The 16,877-nt window shown below is 31.4% G+C and overlaps 3 protein-coding genes across 4 annotated transcripts; 2 read left to right on the forward strand and 1 right to left on the reverse strand.

Moving 5' to 3' along the window:
- Positions 1–708: 708 nt before the first annotated feature.
- Positions 709–2,150, reverse strand: LOC8267044 (tryptophan decarboxylase TDC1). Its single transcript, XM_002530622.3, has one exon. The coding sequence runs from the start codon at positions 2,134–2,136 to the stop codon at positions 1,186–1,188; it is 951 nt and encodes a 316-aa protein (XP_002530668.3). The 5' UTR covers positions 2,137–2,150; the 3' UTR covers positions 709–1,185.
- A 4,913-nt stretch (positions 2,151–7,063) lies between these two features.
- LOC8266734 (uncharacterized protein At4g06598) lies at positions 7,064–14,031 on the forward strand. Of its 2 annotated transcripts, none has more exons than XM_048376011.1 (5): positions 7,064–7,199; positions 8,722–9,466; positions 11,041–11,116; positions 11,213–11,339; positions 13,300–14,031. In XM_048376011.1, the coding sequence occupies exons 2-5, from the start codon at positions 8,742–8,744 to the stop codon at positions 13,512–13,514; spliced, it is 1,143 nt and encodes a 380-aa protein (XP_048231968.1). In that variant the 5' UTR covers positions 7,064–7,199; positions 8,722–8,741; the 3' UTR covers positions 13,515–14,031. The 2 variants fall into 2 exon arrangements, with proteins under 2 accessions (XP_048231968.1, XP_002533021.1); XM_002532975.3 differs by having other exon boundaries at positions 7,067–7,276.
- Positions 14,032–15,170: 1,139 nt separating this feature from the next.
- Positions 15,171–15,848, forward strand: LOC8266725 (polyubiquitin). The gene has a single exon (XM_002532976.2). The coding sequence runs from the start codon at positions 15,250–15,252 to the stop codon at positions 15,721–15,723; it is 474 nt and encodes a 157-aa protein (XP_002533022.1). The 5' UTR covers positions 15,171–15,249; the 3' UTR covers positions 15,724–15,848.
- The last annotated feature ends 1,029 nt before the right edge of the window (positions 15,849–16,877 follow it).

Here is a 16,877-nt window from a genome sequence, read left to right on the forward strand (position 1 = left end):
CCCTTAGAACATGACAAGGGGTTGGAAGATCCTTTTTAGGAATGGTAGCCATCCTATCCATTATAAGTAAAAATGTTGTTCTATCGTCTCTACACCAATTCCTTTTACGAGCAATGTCCTTAATCGTGTTCACTAGTGTCACATACGGCCGCCTCTCCACACTCGTTATTGTTAGGACCGCGCTCAAGTTATCTACTTCCATTATCACCCTTAAGCCAAGACATGATCCCGACCGCTCCAAAGACTATCTGCCCCATTCCTATTAGTTTATCCAAACATAAAAAAAAATTCATGATTGTCTGCTATTTCTATATTTGAAGAAAAGTTATTACTTCATCAATCATCCATCACATTATCAAAAGATTCAACTAATGAAATAATAATATTTAATTATATTTTTATAGGTTAGTTTTATATGTAGAATTAATAAAACAAGTAAAAGAAATCAACAGAACGGTTAATTTTCATAAATAAAACTGATATATAAAAATAAAATTAAATGTTATTATTTTATTAAATAAATTTTTTAGTGACGTGGTGGATAAATTAATTTAATAATGATATTAAATATATAACAATAAAGAGAGATCCTTACTTAAATTTGATACATACACTGTAATTAACAGGAAAAATGATATATATATATATATATATATATATATATATATATATATATATATATATATATATATATATATATATAAATGTATAAAATTAATAAATATATGTCAATTGGCATAATATACAAACAACACATATAAAATCTAGATAATTTTTTCTAAAATGAATTCATCTTGCTAGGAATAAATTATATGATTCAAACCCATTAATTATTTTAGATTCTCTAACTTTTCTTTTTCATTGTAAATATTTAAAGAAAAAAAGGAAGACTACAAGATTATTTTTATTCGTTTAAAACTTGCATCTCGTAATCTGTCAAGATTCTCACTATTCTAATCCCACTCGTTTTCTGTTAATGTCACGGCTGGTAATACGTAGCACTGGTATTTACGTGACGTTGCAATGATTGTGAATACGCATTTTGTTGCATTTATTACAAATCACTTCAAAAATATCACCAAAACAAACAGCACAAAAAAAAAAAAAAAAAAAAAGACTAAATGATGAGCAAGCAAGCAATCAAACGAACAAACAAGTCTCAATTTAATTTGTAGCATGAAGTTCTCATGCACTCTTCAGCAATACGTCAGCTCCCTCTTTTATCAGCTTCCACGCGGAAACCACATGGCGCTCCTCGGTCAGTGTGGTCCCCACAGCAAACCTTAGTAAGTATTCACCACCCACTTTTGTATGGGTCATATATATCCGACCCGAAGAGTTCACCCACTCTAGCAACTTACCGTTCATCATCTCGGTGTGTTTCGACCCGTCCAACTTGTGTGTGGGTTTCAACCGGAAACAGACCAATGCAAATGTTCTTGGTGTCATTATCTCGAATCTCGGATCGGATTTTACAAACCCTTCAAATATTTTAGCCATTTGGACATCGGATCGGATATGACCCTGAAGATTACTCACACCGTAACTGCGTAATATTAGCCATAAGCGGAGCGACTTGAATCTTCGACCTGTACCCACTTGCCAGTCTTTGAAATCCACAACCGAATCTGATTCGCTCTGTTTGTTTTTCAAGTACTCCGGATTAGTGCTCAACGCTTGAACCAATAGGTTGGGGCTTTTCACCCATAAGCAACAACAATCCAAATAACTGAGTAGCCATTTATGTGGACTCAAGCTCAGTGAGTCGACTCGTTCAACCCCATCTAGGTAGCCCCTAAACTCTGGACATATGCATGCACTTCCACCATACGCAGCATCAATGTGTATCCACATGTCATACTCATTTGCCACGTCAGCAAGCTGGCCTACTGGATCGATAGCTGTGGTCGAAGTCGTCCCCACAGTTACACATAGGTAAAGTGGGACCAACCCAGATGCCACGTCATCTTGTATAGCTTTGCGAAGAGTGGATGGAGATAGAGAAAATGCAGTGTCGAGTGACGTCGGCAAGAGTCTAATATTGGAGGGATTTAATCCAGCTAGTTTGCAAGCCTTGGAAAACGTGGAGTGAGTCTGGTCTGAAGCGTAGACCACAAGAGCTGTCAATTTCGACATCCCAATATTTGCAAGAACCTCTCATTAAAATCCAAAAGAAAAATTTTATATAAAGTGTAATAGATATTAAGATTTTTTATTTGAAATTAAAAATGCAAACCGAAAATAGCAGATTCTTTACAATAACAAGAAAAAGAGAGATAGAAACTGGGTGTTGACAGGAATTGATGGAATATTAGTACATTGAGTGTTGAAAAGAGAAGAAAAAATTTAAAAATGAAAAGAAGAAAGACATGGATGAAATTTATAGAAAAGTTAGGTTGATAACTCTATATCTGCTTGCTTTTCTTTAATTTTTGACCAAAACTGTAAATTGGCCAAAATCTTACATACCCTGTTAAAGTTTGATCCATTTTGATTATTTTAAGGTCAAAATCAAAATGATGGGCAAAAGTTCGACTATATTCTACCATTAGGCTAATAAAACAACATATAGGACAAAATGTGATTTTCCTGTTTAATATGTAATAAAGTGAGTTAGACCTAACTAATGAGCTAATGAAATAGAAGCCTATTAGAGCAGACTATGTGGAATTCAAGGAAATAGAGTAGATTTGAAAAGTGGTAAGCTTCGGTGGAATCTATTCAAAATCAACTGAATGTGAATTTCCTCCAATTTGCTGTTTATTACAGGAGTTGGGCAAAGATCGAAATGCATCCATCTTCAATAATAAAAGTTGGGTTAGTGTTAATGCTGCTAAATTACATGAGCAAATATTTAAGGGCTTTGAGCGTAATTGAAAGCAATTAGGGAATAACCAGGTCTCAAGGAATGGGAAGACGAGTTCAGAAGGTTAAACCTCAGAGGTGGTCTTAGAATGATAGCTAGAGATTGGACATCAAATAAGATTTTCTGAGTGTGATGAGTCCTAAGTTATTGGAGGCTTTAGCCTTAAGAGGAGCTGTTAAACTTGCTATGGATTCTCAAGTCACTCTTGAAGTGGATGGCGAAGCTTGTTTTTGTGGCAGTTAGGGACTGTTATCTGCAGTGTGATTGAGGATATCAAGCAAAAGTTTCGTGCCATTTTAAGGCTTAATTATCAATTAAATAATGAAATTTATATCTTTTAATAACTTTATTTAATTATTTTAAAAAATTTAAAATAAATATCTATGATTTCAATTTACTGTAAAAATACTTTTTAACAATAACTCTTAAAATCTTACAATGAGAAAAATGACGTAGCAAGTCAATTATGTTTATTAAAAGAAAAATTAACAAGTCAACAAAAATTTTATCGTGTTTAAATGTAAAATATATAAAACATATGTATATATGAAACTTTTAATAACCATAATGTTAAGTTTATAACTGAAATATTTTTATTGATTTATAATTATTATTTTTTTAATAAGTATAATAAACTTTTCAGATTATCTTTTTTACCGTAAAATTTTAAAATTTGTCATCAGAAAGTGTTTTTAAAAGTAAATTAAAAGTATGAGTATTTATTTTAAAATAACTAAATAAAATTATTAAGAAATACAAAATATAAAATTTAATTAATATTTGAGCTGTTTTTTAATGTTAATAGGAATTGTAAGAGGATTGCCTACCAATTGGCGAAAACAATCTTTTTCAGAAAGATACTAAGTTTATTTATAAAAAATTATGTTAGTTTTTTAAAAAATTTCTTAAATGAAAACAAAAAATAAAATATGGTATTTATTTATGCTATTTTTTTAAGATGAAAATAGAAAATTTTTATGTTTTTAAAATTATAGCTAAATTTTGAAAACCAAGTTTAAAATATTTTCTATGATTTTTTTATGGGAAAAGTATAAAACTTGACTATGTAGTTTAACCTTTTGATACAAAAAAGCTTAACGATTTTTTTGTGACACTTTAATACTATGAAAATTAAAAATATTAATAATTTGCATCCAAATTTACTAACACCATTAATTTAATAGTTATAGTTCATTCATTCAGTATTAATTGGTTGTAATTCTACCACAATTTTATTTTTTATCGACTTAATTATCATATAAGACTAACCATATCAATTTTTATAGAGTTTAGAGATTAAAAAAAAAAAAAATCAAAGGGAGACTCAATTTTTCTTTTCTTTATTTCTAGTCAATTTCGATGAGTATTAGATGATCTGACAATACTAGAGAATTCTACATTTTGTTATTTATTCAACAAGACTAATTTTGCAGCGATTAGACTTCATTGAAATTCAATGGCTAAAACTACATGATCACTTTATCATTTCTTTATATAAAAACTCACTTATTTTCATTTGGAAATAAAAAAATTCTACTTTATATATTTCAAGTTTATCTTTTATATTTAAACTATTATCTAAATAGAAATTTTTTTATATAATAGCAAATAAATATATTTTGCAAATTTTATAATTTTTTATGAAAAATAAAATATTTCCTTTTTCTAAATTATAAAATAAAAATTTTAAAAAAAAAAAAAGAAATTGCCGGCGAGTAAATAGGCCCTGCATCATTGATGTTTTCTGGCCGTGGGGTCTATTTTTCTGTGAGCAATGAAAGCTGTCTTTGGGAAGAAAACAAAAGGAAGAAAAGCAATAGAAGCCCATATCATAAAAAAGGACGAACCATTTAACAAACAAAGTTGCGAGGTGGCAAGCCCTCATTGTCATAGGCTTTGCATCATGGCCCAATCAAACCCCATAAATTTTTTATTTTTTAAATTAAAAATAAAATTCATAAAAAAGAAAAAAAAAAAAAGAAACCCCACAACCTTGTAATAAGGGCAAAGTGTTGCAGATTTTTAATAAAAAGAAATTCTCAATTCTCAATTCTGAAGAAGGACATGTTGGATTTTATATGTATGGAATTTTGTTGTCTCTTTGTGCACTTTATATGTGGGAGTTGGTTGGCTTCTGCCACTTTCTTTTTTCTTCTTTTGTTTTCCATTCTCTCTCTCTCTCTCTCTCTCTCTATTCTATCACTCTCTTATGATTTTTCAACAACTTGCAAACCAACTTTACTTGTAATTAACTCACCCTTCCTCAACTTGGGATTAAGAAAACCCAATGATTTTGCTTCTTATCTTTTCTTCCTAAAAAGAACCCTAAGAAAAAGAAATCCCACCATCACTAATTTATAGCTTATCAACTAATTTCTCATTAATTAAGCTTAATCCCACTCTGTTTTTGGCTGTTAAAAGTGTTAACCAAGAACAATTTACAGGTATTTTCTATTTTTTTACTCCACTTTAACCCAAATCACTAAATCTTTTTAGTTACTCTAATTACAAATTACACAAAGTGAGAACCATTCAATTCCCTTATTGCCAACTAAGCATAGCTAATCCTTATTGGTCCCTTAGCCTTATGATGCAAAATACAAAAAGAAAAAAGAAAAGTAAAAGCAAATCATGGACCACTATTTTCTATGACATCAATAACAAGGCTGTTAGCTAAAAAAAATCTAAACTTCTGTGGATTCTTGCAATTACAGCCAATTCTTTTTATTTTGATAAAATTATAACCTAAATTATAAAATTAATTACAATTCTAACCAATTATATATTTTAGTTTAAATTGAATTTCACCTAATGACGTGGCTAGTGATATGGATTAAAACTTAATTTAAGAAAGAATAAATTAATAAGTAAGTTGGTAAAAAATAGCCAAATATTTCACTTTTTTTGGTAATTTTATATTTAGTTTTTGACCAAAATATCTATTGGATAAAACTGTAAATAATTTTACAATTTGAAGTAGAATTGTAAAGATGAAAAGATTGACTAAAATCACCAAAACCAAAAACAATTTTATTTGCACCATTTCTTTGACCTTTTTTCACATACTAATACCATCAATCTTTAACGCATAGCCTTATACTATAAATAAAAGCATAAAATATATGTTTACCATATTATCCCTATTGTATTTTACTAAAAGGGGAAGCAAATATCACTAAAATAACATGTTCTTTTTCTTTTTGTTGCCATATTGTTATTATAATTATATTTTAACTATGAATAATCAATTATTTAATCGTGCAACTATTTTATTATTTTAATTGTAATATTATTTTAAATTTAAGAATTTAAATCTTTTTCTTAAAAATAATTTTTATGTATAAAACCTGATAAATAAGATAAACATTCATATAGAAATTAATAACAATTTAAGATGGCTTAATGACAAAAAATACTCCTTATGTTAATAAAATTTGTAATACTTTAAGAGCCAAATCCACAACATGTTTCTAATTTATAAAAAAAAAAAATTTATATGCTAAGTATTATCACAAATGATATTTAAAAAAATATAATAATTTTATCTATTTTAATAGATTTTTAGAATAAGTATTAGAATAAAATAATTTAAAAATAAAAATATTATTTAATTCAGTAACTCATTAATTAATATATTAATTATATTAATAATAATATCGTACTAAAAATTTTAACATGGTAAAATGTCAGATTTTATTGATAATATCATATGTCAATAATTTAAATAAATAATTTTTTTACATTAAATATATTTTAAAAGTTTATCTCCATATAGTGATTAGTATTTAAAGAAAATAATAGCTAATAAAATCTTTATACGCTTTAAATTAAAAAAATAATTTAAAAATAGTAAACTAAAACAATTTTAAAAATAAATGTCAGAATCTAAATATCTCCAGACTAAAAAATATAATTTGTATTATTTAAGAATATTGTTAAGGGAGAGAACAGTACATTTAAACAACAAATTATGGCAATTTTCCAATATCAAGACATATATGTTCATGAAAAAAATATTAATAAATAAACAGTGAGGCACATGTGTAATAGTGATTATTCATAGGGGTTGAAATAGTAAAAAAACAAAATAGGAAGCTTCACACTCATTAGAACAAAATTGAAATGATAATTTATTACATAAAAATAATAAGAAAAATAATAATATATGATATTTTTATTTTTTTTCAATCCAGTCCCTTTTCAACCCCAAGTCTTCAACGAGAAGAGAGAGAAACAAAAATACAGACAGAGAAAGAGAAAGAGAAAGAGAAAGAGAGAAAGGAAAATTTCATTGTGAGGAAAATAAAAACGCAAACCCTAACAAAGCGAGAAAGTAATTCTTCTCTTTCTCTCTTTTCTTCTTCTTTTATTATTTCAATTGCATTTCAAGATCTCAATTCTTCAATAAAGGTACACACTTTTTATTTCATTCCCTTTTGTTTTTGGTTTAGAAAGAAAAGAACATTTCTTTTTGATTCTAAAATGAATCTGTTCCTATTTCTGCTTCTAATTGTTGAAATGAGCCTAGATTTTAATCTGGGTTAGCTCTTTTATTGTGCATTGGTGCCTTTGATTAAAAGAAATTATTAATTTTGTTCTATATTTATAGCAATATGTCTTCTTTATATGTATGTGATTTTGGTTAGTTTGATTATTATATCTCGTTTGGTTGCTGGGAAAATGTGGGAAATAATACGACTTGCAATTTTTGAATTGTGGGTTCTTTCTCTCTGTCTCTGTTTTTTTTTTTCTTTTAGTATTTTTTTCATGGGTCTGAGTGATATGAGCTTATATTCAACTGAATTTATTTTCTTTTCTTGGCTACGTTCTTATTAGTAGCTCAAGACGTGTGAGAAAATGGATATGTGCTTCAAATTTTGTTTTATTTTTGTTTTTTCCTTTTTTCTTTTTAAATAGGTTGGAGGCTGAAAATTTCTTAATCTGGTAATAGAATCTAGAAATTTCTGGTAGGTGTGTTTAGTTTTATTTATTAGGACTGTATGTGGCAAAATCCTACTTGACTGAAAATGATCACTGAATTTCTGGATGAAGAATTGAGATGGATTCTACAAACAATTTTGTCCTTGTAGTTATTAGCATGTGTAAGATTTCTTTCTTTTGAATTGAAGTACTGGAAAAGCCAACTTCTGACTTCTGAGTGGTTATTGAAAAACCGACTTTGAGTTTCCGGGCTATCCCTTATCAATAGAAAAACCAAAGAAGCAGGAGAGGTTTTGTTCATTTCTCAAAGTTATTGTCTTTGTGTTATTATTATTGCAAATTAGTAGTGGGCTCTTACTGAATAATTTGAAGCTAGGCAGGTTGCTTTTGAGATCTGAAGCAACAGATACCAGCTTTTTCCATTATGGCATACTGAATCTGTAAAATTCTGCTGGACTGAGTCCCTTAATTTATTCTGAAGTTAAATGTTGGATTACTTACATTTCATACTCAAATTGTAATGGGTATACTCAAATAGGTTTTTTATGTGCTTTGATGGCATAGTTGGTATAGATTCTGCATGTTATTGCTCACATTTTTACCATGAAACCTGAGATATCTGAAGAACAGATTTAGTTAGATAAATTGCATGCTCTTTCATGTTCATTTGTGGATTTTATTTCAGTGGAAACTCATTTTTTGGAATTTGACTGGAAGTTATAAATAGCATTGTTGGAAAATATTCTTTCTCTCAGATTGTTGATTTAGGCCCTTTAAAGAATTTCCTGAGGCCCTTAAGTCATGATGTTTTAGGGTGAAAACACTTGAATAAAATGAAAATAATTATTTCCATCCTTGCCTAGTCTCTACTGATGATAGTGCCCTTTGTCCTTTCTTATGTTCTCCTTTTACAGGGACTGGTTCTGCTTTGTTTATGGCGAATTCCAAGGGATCACCAAATGTTAGAAATTTGATGTACTCTGGAAAGCATGCTTTGCTTCCTCCAAAAATTCCGTTTCCTAGCGTTTCCCCATCGTATGTTGACTATGTTCCTAGCAATGTAATTGGATCAAAAGCTGTTCAAAGGCCCAGGGAGGGAAATGCTCATCACCAACGGACATCCTCTGAGACACTTCTCATAGAGGAGCAACCTTCTTGGCTTGATGATCTCCTTAATGAGCCAGAGACTCCTGTTCGTCGAGGAGGTCATCGGCGTTCATCCAGCGACTCCTTTGCATATATAGATGTAGCTAATGTTTCTAACATTGATTATTCAACACAAGATGATTACAGATACAAAAATATGATGTCGGTACTACCTTCTTGGGGACCCCAAGACTATGATTATCACAAAGATGCTAGGCAAGTCTCTCTCTGTGCTGATGTGAACATGTCCAAACAAAAGAATAGGACTTGGGAATCCTCATTAAATCCTGCAGCACGTCAGAGTGGGCTTCCTTCTTCGAGGGAGAATGCTGTTTCACAGAGCTCAGTATCATCATGTGCTCTACAGGAAGCAGATGGGATTCAATCTTCACTAAGTGAAAAGCAAGATTCAGCTGAATCTGGTCCACATGATTCAAAAGCTTCATCTGACAGAAAAGATGGCTGTCATGCTAAGTCTTCAGTATCAGAGACTGATACAAAACGTGCTAAACAGTATGTAGTTAATAACCTAGTTCGTTTAATCTCTTTTCGTAATTTCATAAATTGCTTCTACTTTCTGCATGTAATAAGTCACATGATTGCTGCCATTGGTTTATTCTCATGTTTATTATCTAAGTATGCATGATACTCAACTGTTGCTATAGTGTTGCATATCAGTTTTGACCTACATGATGAGTTATGATCCATAAAATTTGAAGCATGGAGCATAGCATCCTAACCTCACATGGCAAGACTCTTTTCAAGTTTGGATTTCGTATATACAAAAGTGTTAAACTAATTATAATTCTAAACTAGTTAAGCTATTGCTTATATGAGCACATAAAAGATAAATGAACTGAAATTCAATAGATGTTGCAATGGAAATCAACATAGTCAAGCAGTTTAAACTTTAAAGTTGAACGTTGGTAGAAGCAACTAGTTGTGTGCTTCTAAGTAAAAGAAACATGGAGGAGGATCAGAAGTTGGCCAATAAGATTATAATTTATAATTGGGTATTGTAGTGAGTTTTACCCAGTTTTCTGCTCATAGTTGACGGGCCTGATTTTCCTGATATGTTTTGAGTAATTGAGTAGCCCTTTTAACAGGATTGGCATTGTACTGTTTCATCACATCACCTATACGTAGTTTCCATTTGATAACATGATGATGTGCATTAGTAGGCAGTAAAAGAATATTATATGCATTAGGAAGATGAAAATGGTGATCTGCTTAAAAGTTGGGGGATTTGATTTCTTCACTTTCCCTTTTCTCCCTTTATCTCCCTTTTTTCTTTTTCGTTATGGATAAGAACCATGAGAAAATTGCAATCTATGAATATTCCTAGCAATGCACCATCTGCTATCTTTCTAAATTTGTTATTGCATATGGTTTATCTGATCTGTTCTGGAGCTGAAATCATAACATTCAAAGAAGATGAATAGTGAAAGCAATTAGCAAAGCAGAAAGCAGCTGATTCATATGACATGTCATTCAACAAATATAACCTATGTTTTGCTTACTTTAATAGGACTAGTAAAAATTCAGTTAGCACTAAGAACGTGATTTTTGTTCCCTTTATTTTCTTACAAATTTGTATTTTTCAAATATTATATTGAAGCTCTTTCTCTCTATAATAATGATTGATTTTTAATAAAGGATAAGCCATCATTTCTAGCAAAGCTAAAGATATCTTTTGGTGAATTGATTTAGAACATTTTCTGCCGTTGTTTTATGATTTTAAATCATGTCTATCATAAAAGTGTACATAGACTAAGAGCTTATGCTACTTATCTCGCATAAGCTGTTGGTATCATATGTGGGACTAACTAATTCATGCGTGAGAAAGGGTGCGCATTTCATCCAGCATTCATCATTATACTTCTTACACCTGTGCTAGGCTTGTTCTATACTTTCTTTTTTCTTTTCTTCCTGTTTCACCTATTTGGTAATTACTGCTGAAACATTGCCGTAGATGATAGTATAATACCACAAATTCTGCAAAGTGAATTGAATAAGTTTTAAATACTGTGGAGTGATTTTATTATTAATATATGAGATATTAAGACTTGAAATGCTATCAAATATAGGCAATTTGCTCAACGTTCCCGGGTTAGGAAACTTCAGTACATAGCTGAGCTGGAAAGAAATGTACAAGCTTTACAGGTAACTATCACTGAATTGCTGAAAATGAACATGTGTCATTTTAGAGAGTTTGAAAAAAGTATGTAACATGCATTGCTTGTATGTTCTATTCTACAGGCAGAAGGATCTGAAGTTTCAGCTGAGGTTGAATTTCTCAACCAGCAAAATCTTATCCTGAACATGGAGAATAAAGCCCTTAAGCAACGTTTAGAAAGCTTAGCTCAGGAGCAACTTATTAAATATTGTAAGTTTTGATTCTCAATTTCCTGACATCGAGTTGCTGAAAATGTGTTTCACTTAGTACTAGTGTCGTTCTGAGAAGCTTTTGGAGTGGAGTTGTATGTTTAATCTCATTTTGCTTTTCTTTTGCTCTCATTTAAATCCCGAAAGGCCTTCGCTGTCCAAACCAGATCACCCTAACTACACTTAGAAATTGTGTTGACAAAATTTGGGAAAGACTTTATTTTTTAAGAAATGAGCCTATTCATCATCAGTCTTCATCAACCAAAAGCATGCGTCTAACTATGATTCAAACATGAATTGAGTGGGAAGATTTTGAAGCCAGAAAGTTATTACATACTTAGTACATTAGTTATTTATGTCATTTGGATAGAAAGCATGGTAAGACATAAGTGAGAATACATCATCCGGCCCATATAAGAACTCAATAAACAGAAGCAATTTGAGAATATTAAATGTTCGTTTGAAAATTTGGAATTATCTTTGGTTGTGCGAAGGTTTGCACCTCATCTTGTTTGTTGATATTTGTAGAACTCTGCTTCTTGGTGATCTAGAGGTTTCATTTGCTTTCTTTCTTAACAATTTGTGCCTTTAATGGTAACCTAGTGATATTGCCCTTGGCCTTTATCTCAAGCAGTAAGGAATGGTTTAACCGGGTTGTCTGAGGTCAACTTTTAAAAAATTGCAATTGAGTTGTCTATTTAGCTTACTAAAATTGTAATGGACTGGACTTGGATGTCTTACAGTTTAATCACTTGCCTTGTTTGGCTGGTTAGGTGTTAAGCTTCATTATTGATTCACTGCATTTTACCTCTGTATGGTGATCTTATGCTGTTTGATTTTCACCTGTGCATTTGTATGTTTGCATGTAACTTACATATGGGGATATTTCATGGGATACAGAAAAATGTTATAGTGCAACTTAATTATCCATTTGTTGGTTAAAAGTCTACAGGGTAAGACTTGCAGTACAAGTATTCTTTGCTGCAAAACTCTGGTAAAACTGATGAAATACGAAATACAATTGTGACTTATAGTAATTGATTAGTTGCTCATGATCTTATTTGGACCTTGGTATGTCTATCAAATATGCATATCTGCCTAAGTATTTGACTCTGACCTTTTCTTATAAATTTTCTTAATTTTTTTCAGTCTCTTAAGTATTAGGTAAAGAATTGGAATAATTATGGTTTCTGTATTTCTAAGATATAGATGAGCTTTAGATAGAGTTGTGAATTGCGGTTGAGTCATCTTAATTTATATAGAAATATGTGGCTGCAATGCCTTGTAAACTACAGGGAGGGATTTGACGCGATGTTGACATTAATACATGTGACTGAAATGTTTTTATCTGTTTTCGTTCCTGAAAGAGAAGCCTGGAGGTTTTTCTTCCCCTCTTTCTTTTGGGTGGGCCGGGGGAAGGTGGCAGGATTTATGGCCTGTGGGTGTAGTTATTTATTAAATATCGTGTTCTGCTAAACAAAAGATCTCTACTTCTGAAAGCATAGGTTTCCTTTTGGAATCTATTGCTATTGCTTTTCATGAAATATTAGGTTTAGGAGTAATATAGGAAGAAATCACTAATAAGACGGCCAATATATTCAGGAGGAAATCACTTTCTGCCACGTCATTTTCATGTTCTGGACACCCATCTAGCCTGGCAAGCAAAAATGCTGAACTTGGGAAGGGGGTTGTCTGCGGTCCTGACCAAGCAATGCCCACCTTCTAGGTGGACGGGGATTGGATGTGTACTTATTTGGAGCTTGGTCCAATATGGCCTGCCTGATGAATAAAATACTAATATTTTATATTTGCCATCGTGTTTGGTTTGGTCTTGAAATGACCCTTTGGGCCCTACATGACCTGTGAGCTGCATGATGAACATGTCTACTCATCATAAACAGAAATATTCTTTTCATTTTCATATAGTACTTTTAAGATGCTAACCTTTGAGGTGTTTTCAGTGGAGCATGAAGTTTTGGAGAGAGAGATTGGAAGGCTAAGAGCCTTGTATAAGCAGCAGCAGCAGCCGCAACAACCTCAACAACAACAGCAACCATCTTCCAGCCATCGCCGAACTAACAGCAGGGACCTTGAATCCCAGTTTGGAAATCTCTCCTTGAAACATAAGGATGCCAGTCCTGGCCGTGATCCTGTAACAGGTCCACTCCGTACTTAGATATATGATTTAACCAGAGACTTGTGCCACCATTTTACCTTAGTTGGGCTGCCACATTAACCATCATTATTTTCTCATGGAGTGGGATAAAGGTCGCGCTTGTCCAGTCTTCATCCTATCTCTCTACCTGATTTCCACAATTTGTTTTTCTGTCTTCTGTTTCTTGCTCCCCTTTCATTTGATAAAAAGAAATTAATATCTTTATGTGCACCTGGTAGTCATTGCTGGAAAATTATGTTTTCAGACAAAATGACTCACCGGAGGTGGTAACTTGAAAAAAAAAAGAGGTTCCATGTTTCAGATCCTCTCTGTATGTTCAGGAAAAATTTGTGTTCTCCACTTGTCATCCATTTAGAGTACCACTTTGTGGGATTGATTGTAGTGCAGGATGTTTAGGGCAATGTTGGATATGCAGTAATTTGTAATGACATTATTCGGGGGAAATGCTCTCTTGTAAAATCTGTTTAATGAAATTTGCACTGAATCCTTCTTCAATGGTTGATGAAGGATAAATTCACACTGCTGCTGAGCTACTTGCATCACATTCACATCAATGACTTGGTTACTTTTGTTCTTAATTTCCACTATTTCATTGATCAGCTTTACTTTCCCAAAAGTAATTCTTGGGTTTTCATATAGTTTTTATAAACAATGTTGAAAACTTTGGCAACATAATTTCGTGACAGGCCGAGTCTCTTACGCTACTAAATTATAGCGCCCACAAATCAATACTACTTCTCCTATCAAAAATCAATGCGCCGTTCAGAAAAGCTGTAACCATGAAGATGAAGGATTCTTTGGAGTAATTCTGTAGGATGAATATTATATATTTCTTTAGGAATATAATGACTAAATTCATGGATTATCATAAATCCATGGCCAGACCAATTGGAAAAAAGAAAACTGTTGATGTGTGGTTTATCACAAATCGTGGATTATCATAAATTTTTCATATTTATCTAATTAAGTAATAACTTTAATTTTAAAGAGTAAAGTTTTAATCATATTTTTAATTTTAATAAGTTGGTCTCATAATTATACAATAATTAAGAAATAGCATGTCAATTATATTTTTAATATTAACTATATATATAAATTAATAAATTAAAAAATAAATAATTTTAATATAATTCTTATATTTTATTGTATTAATAGAATTCTAAACTATTAGAAAGGAAGACACTTGAAGATGTTTTAAATTATTCTCATTTTTTGAAACATAATAAATAACTTTAACATGAATCTTTTTATTATCTTAATTACATTATCAAAGGACCAAATAATGCGGGTAGATAACTAGCTCTATGAGAAAATAATATTAATTTTAAAAAACAATATGACTGACTTTCTAGTTTTTGATAAAATACATATTTATAAAAATATAATATTTTTAAAAAATTATGTTAGATGATTAGAAATAGAATTAAATTTTTTTTAATATGTTTCAGACATGACATCTAAGAAATTCTCAAAAACAAATAGAGATAAGACAAAGATATTTAATTGATCATAATGGCTTCTTATTTCCTTATTTTGATAGGAAAGGGTTTTTCAAATATCAATGGGAAAGGGCAATATCAATTGAGTCGGCTAAACTCTTCTTCTATATAAACCAGGCTCCCTTCATACCTTTTCTTCATCTGATTATACTGTCAATCAAATTTTCAGTTTATTTTCGTCTCTGTAACTCTTCAAGAATCCGTTTCTTTTCACTTCAAAACCTCGTCTTTCAAATATGCAGATATTCGTTAAAACCTTCACCGGCAAGACCATAACTCTGGAGGTGGAGAGTTCTGACACCATCGATAATGTCAAGGCCAAGATTCAGGAAAAAGAAGGTACCCCACCTGATGAGCAGCGACTTATCTTCGCCGGAAAACAGCTTGCGGATGGAAGGACACTCGCGGATTACAACGTCCAGAAGGAGTCAACACTCCGTCTTGTTCTTCTCGGGCTTCGCGATGGGATGCAGATTGTTGTCAGGACATTGAAAGGGAAGCCATTTACCCTGGAGGTGGAGAGGTCAGATGCCATTGAGGATGTGAAGGCCATGATTCAGGAGAAGGTGGGGATCCCACAGGAACAGCAGAGACTGTTATATTTGGGAGAGATGTTGAAGGATGCACGTACCCTTGATGATTATCAAGTACACTCCGCCGTTTGCCCTTGGGTGATGCTGATTGTTAATAAACCTTTTAGCCGTCTGTGATATAACTGAAACTAGATTTTAGAATGCTTATGCAGCTTCATGATTCTGCAGAATTCAAGAACTATTATGCTATTTTTTTTTTATATTTCTGTACCATAAAAGGAAAAAACTAAGGATTCAACATACTGGAAAAGAACAAAGGATAAACGCATACCTTCTGCTGGCTTATCCTTCGTAGGAAGGTAATTTGGTTAAGTTTAAATACAATTTCAAAAGCATCAGAGTATTGAAGACACGCGATCCATTAGGAATCAGCACTTAAGGAAATGGCCTTAAGGATTTTTCATGCGTTCATTCATGCATAACGTAGAGTCGAATGACATATATCATCCAAAAAAAATAAATTTCGAATAATCTAGTTAATGCAATCCACATTTTGCATTAATCACAGCAAGTAAAGTGAACAAACCTGCTTCATTACTCAATTTATGTTCCTGCAGGAATTTAAAACTAAGAACAGAATAAAAGAATTGTTGGGGTAAGAGCTGATGAAATACAGAAATATAATGAAAATGCCCTTTAAGTCTCGCATAGATTTTCCACTATTAATACCAACCGACCAGATGATGTTTCCTCCATTGATTTCTATTAAAACACATTAATAATACAGTAACATTTCCTCTATCAAGAGGAATGATGAGAGTCTAGCTATCAAGCAAGTAATGTTGGTAAAAGTGGAAGCACTACATTCGTAATTGTGACTTAAAAGGTCGATAATTTTATATATTAATTAAAAAGAAAACAATAACAATAATAGTTAAAACTATAATAATTTTGCTTTGCTCGCCTTCTGATTAAAAAGTATGTCAGCTACGTTGCTTATCACACTTAAGAGTTTATTATTTACACTTATTATATAATATGGTACTCCCAAAAACACTTGACATTCTCAAACTAGGATGAGCTTCTGCTTAAATTTTAGATTTCATAGCTTCGATGTAAAAGTACACAGAACTGCCATTACTCATGTCAGTGAGTTTATTTAAAGTGATTTATTTATATAGAGCCCATAAATTTTTAAATTTTAATATGGATTAAGTGAATGGATATTATTTTCTAACTATATAAACTTAATGTGATTCTATTAGGTTAGTATATAAAGACTTTTAGATTATAGTTTTCAATAAGTCAAATCATACAATAACTTTTATTCT

The sequence above is a fragment of the Ricinus communis genome, chromosome 6, assembly GCF_019578655.1.
Source record: "Ricinus communis isolate WT05 ecotype wild-type chromosome 6, ASM1957865v1, whole genome shotgun sequence".
Classification (NCBI taxonomy): Eukaryota; Viridiplantae; Streptophyta; class Magnoliopsida; order Malpighiales; family Euphorbiaceae; genus Ricinus; species Ricinus communis.

Bases quoted from the DNA above. Each gene is read 5' to 3' on its own strand.
- LOC8267044 (XM_002530622.3), bottom strand. From the start codon at position 2,136: ATGTCGAAATTGACAGCTCTTGTGGTCTACGCTTCAGACCAGACTCAC.
- LOC8266734 (XM_048376011.1), top strand. From the start codon at position 8,742: ATGGCGAATTCCAAGGGATCACCAAATGTTAGAAATTTGATGTACTCT. The intron at 11,117-11,212 runs GTAACTATCACT...TCTATTCTACAG, and splicing joins GAAATGTACAAGCTTTACAG to GCAGAAGGATCTGAAGTTTC. The intron at 11,340-13,299 runs GTAAGTTTTGAT...AGGTGTTTTCAG, and splicing joins GGAGCAACTTATTAAATATT to TGGAGCATGAAGTTTTGGAG.
- LOC8266725 (XM_002532976.2), top strand. From the start codon at position 15,250: ATGCAGATATTCGTTAAAACCTTCACCGGCAAGACCATAACTCTGGAG.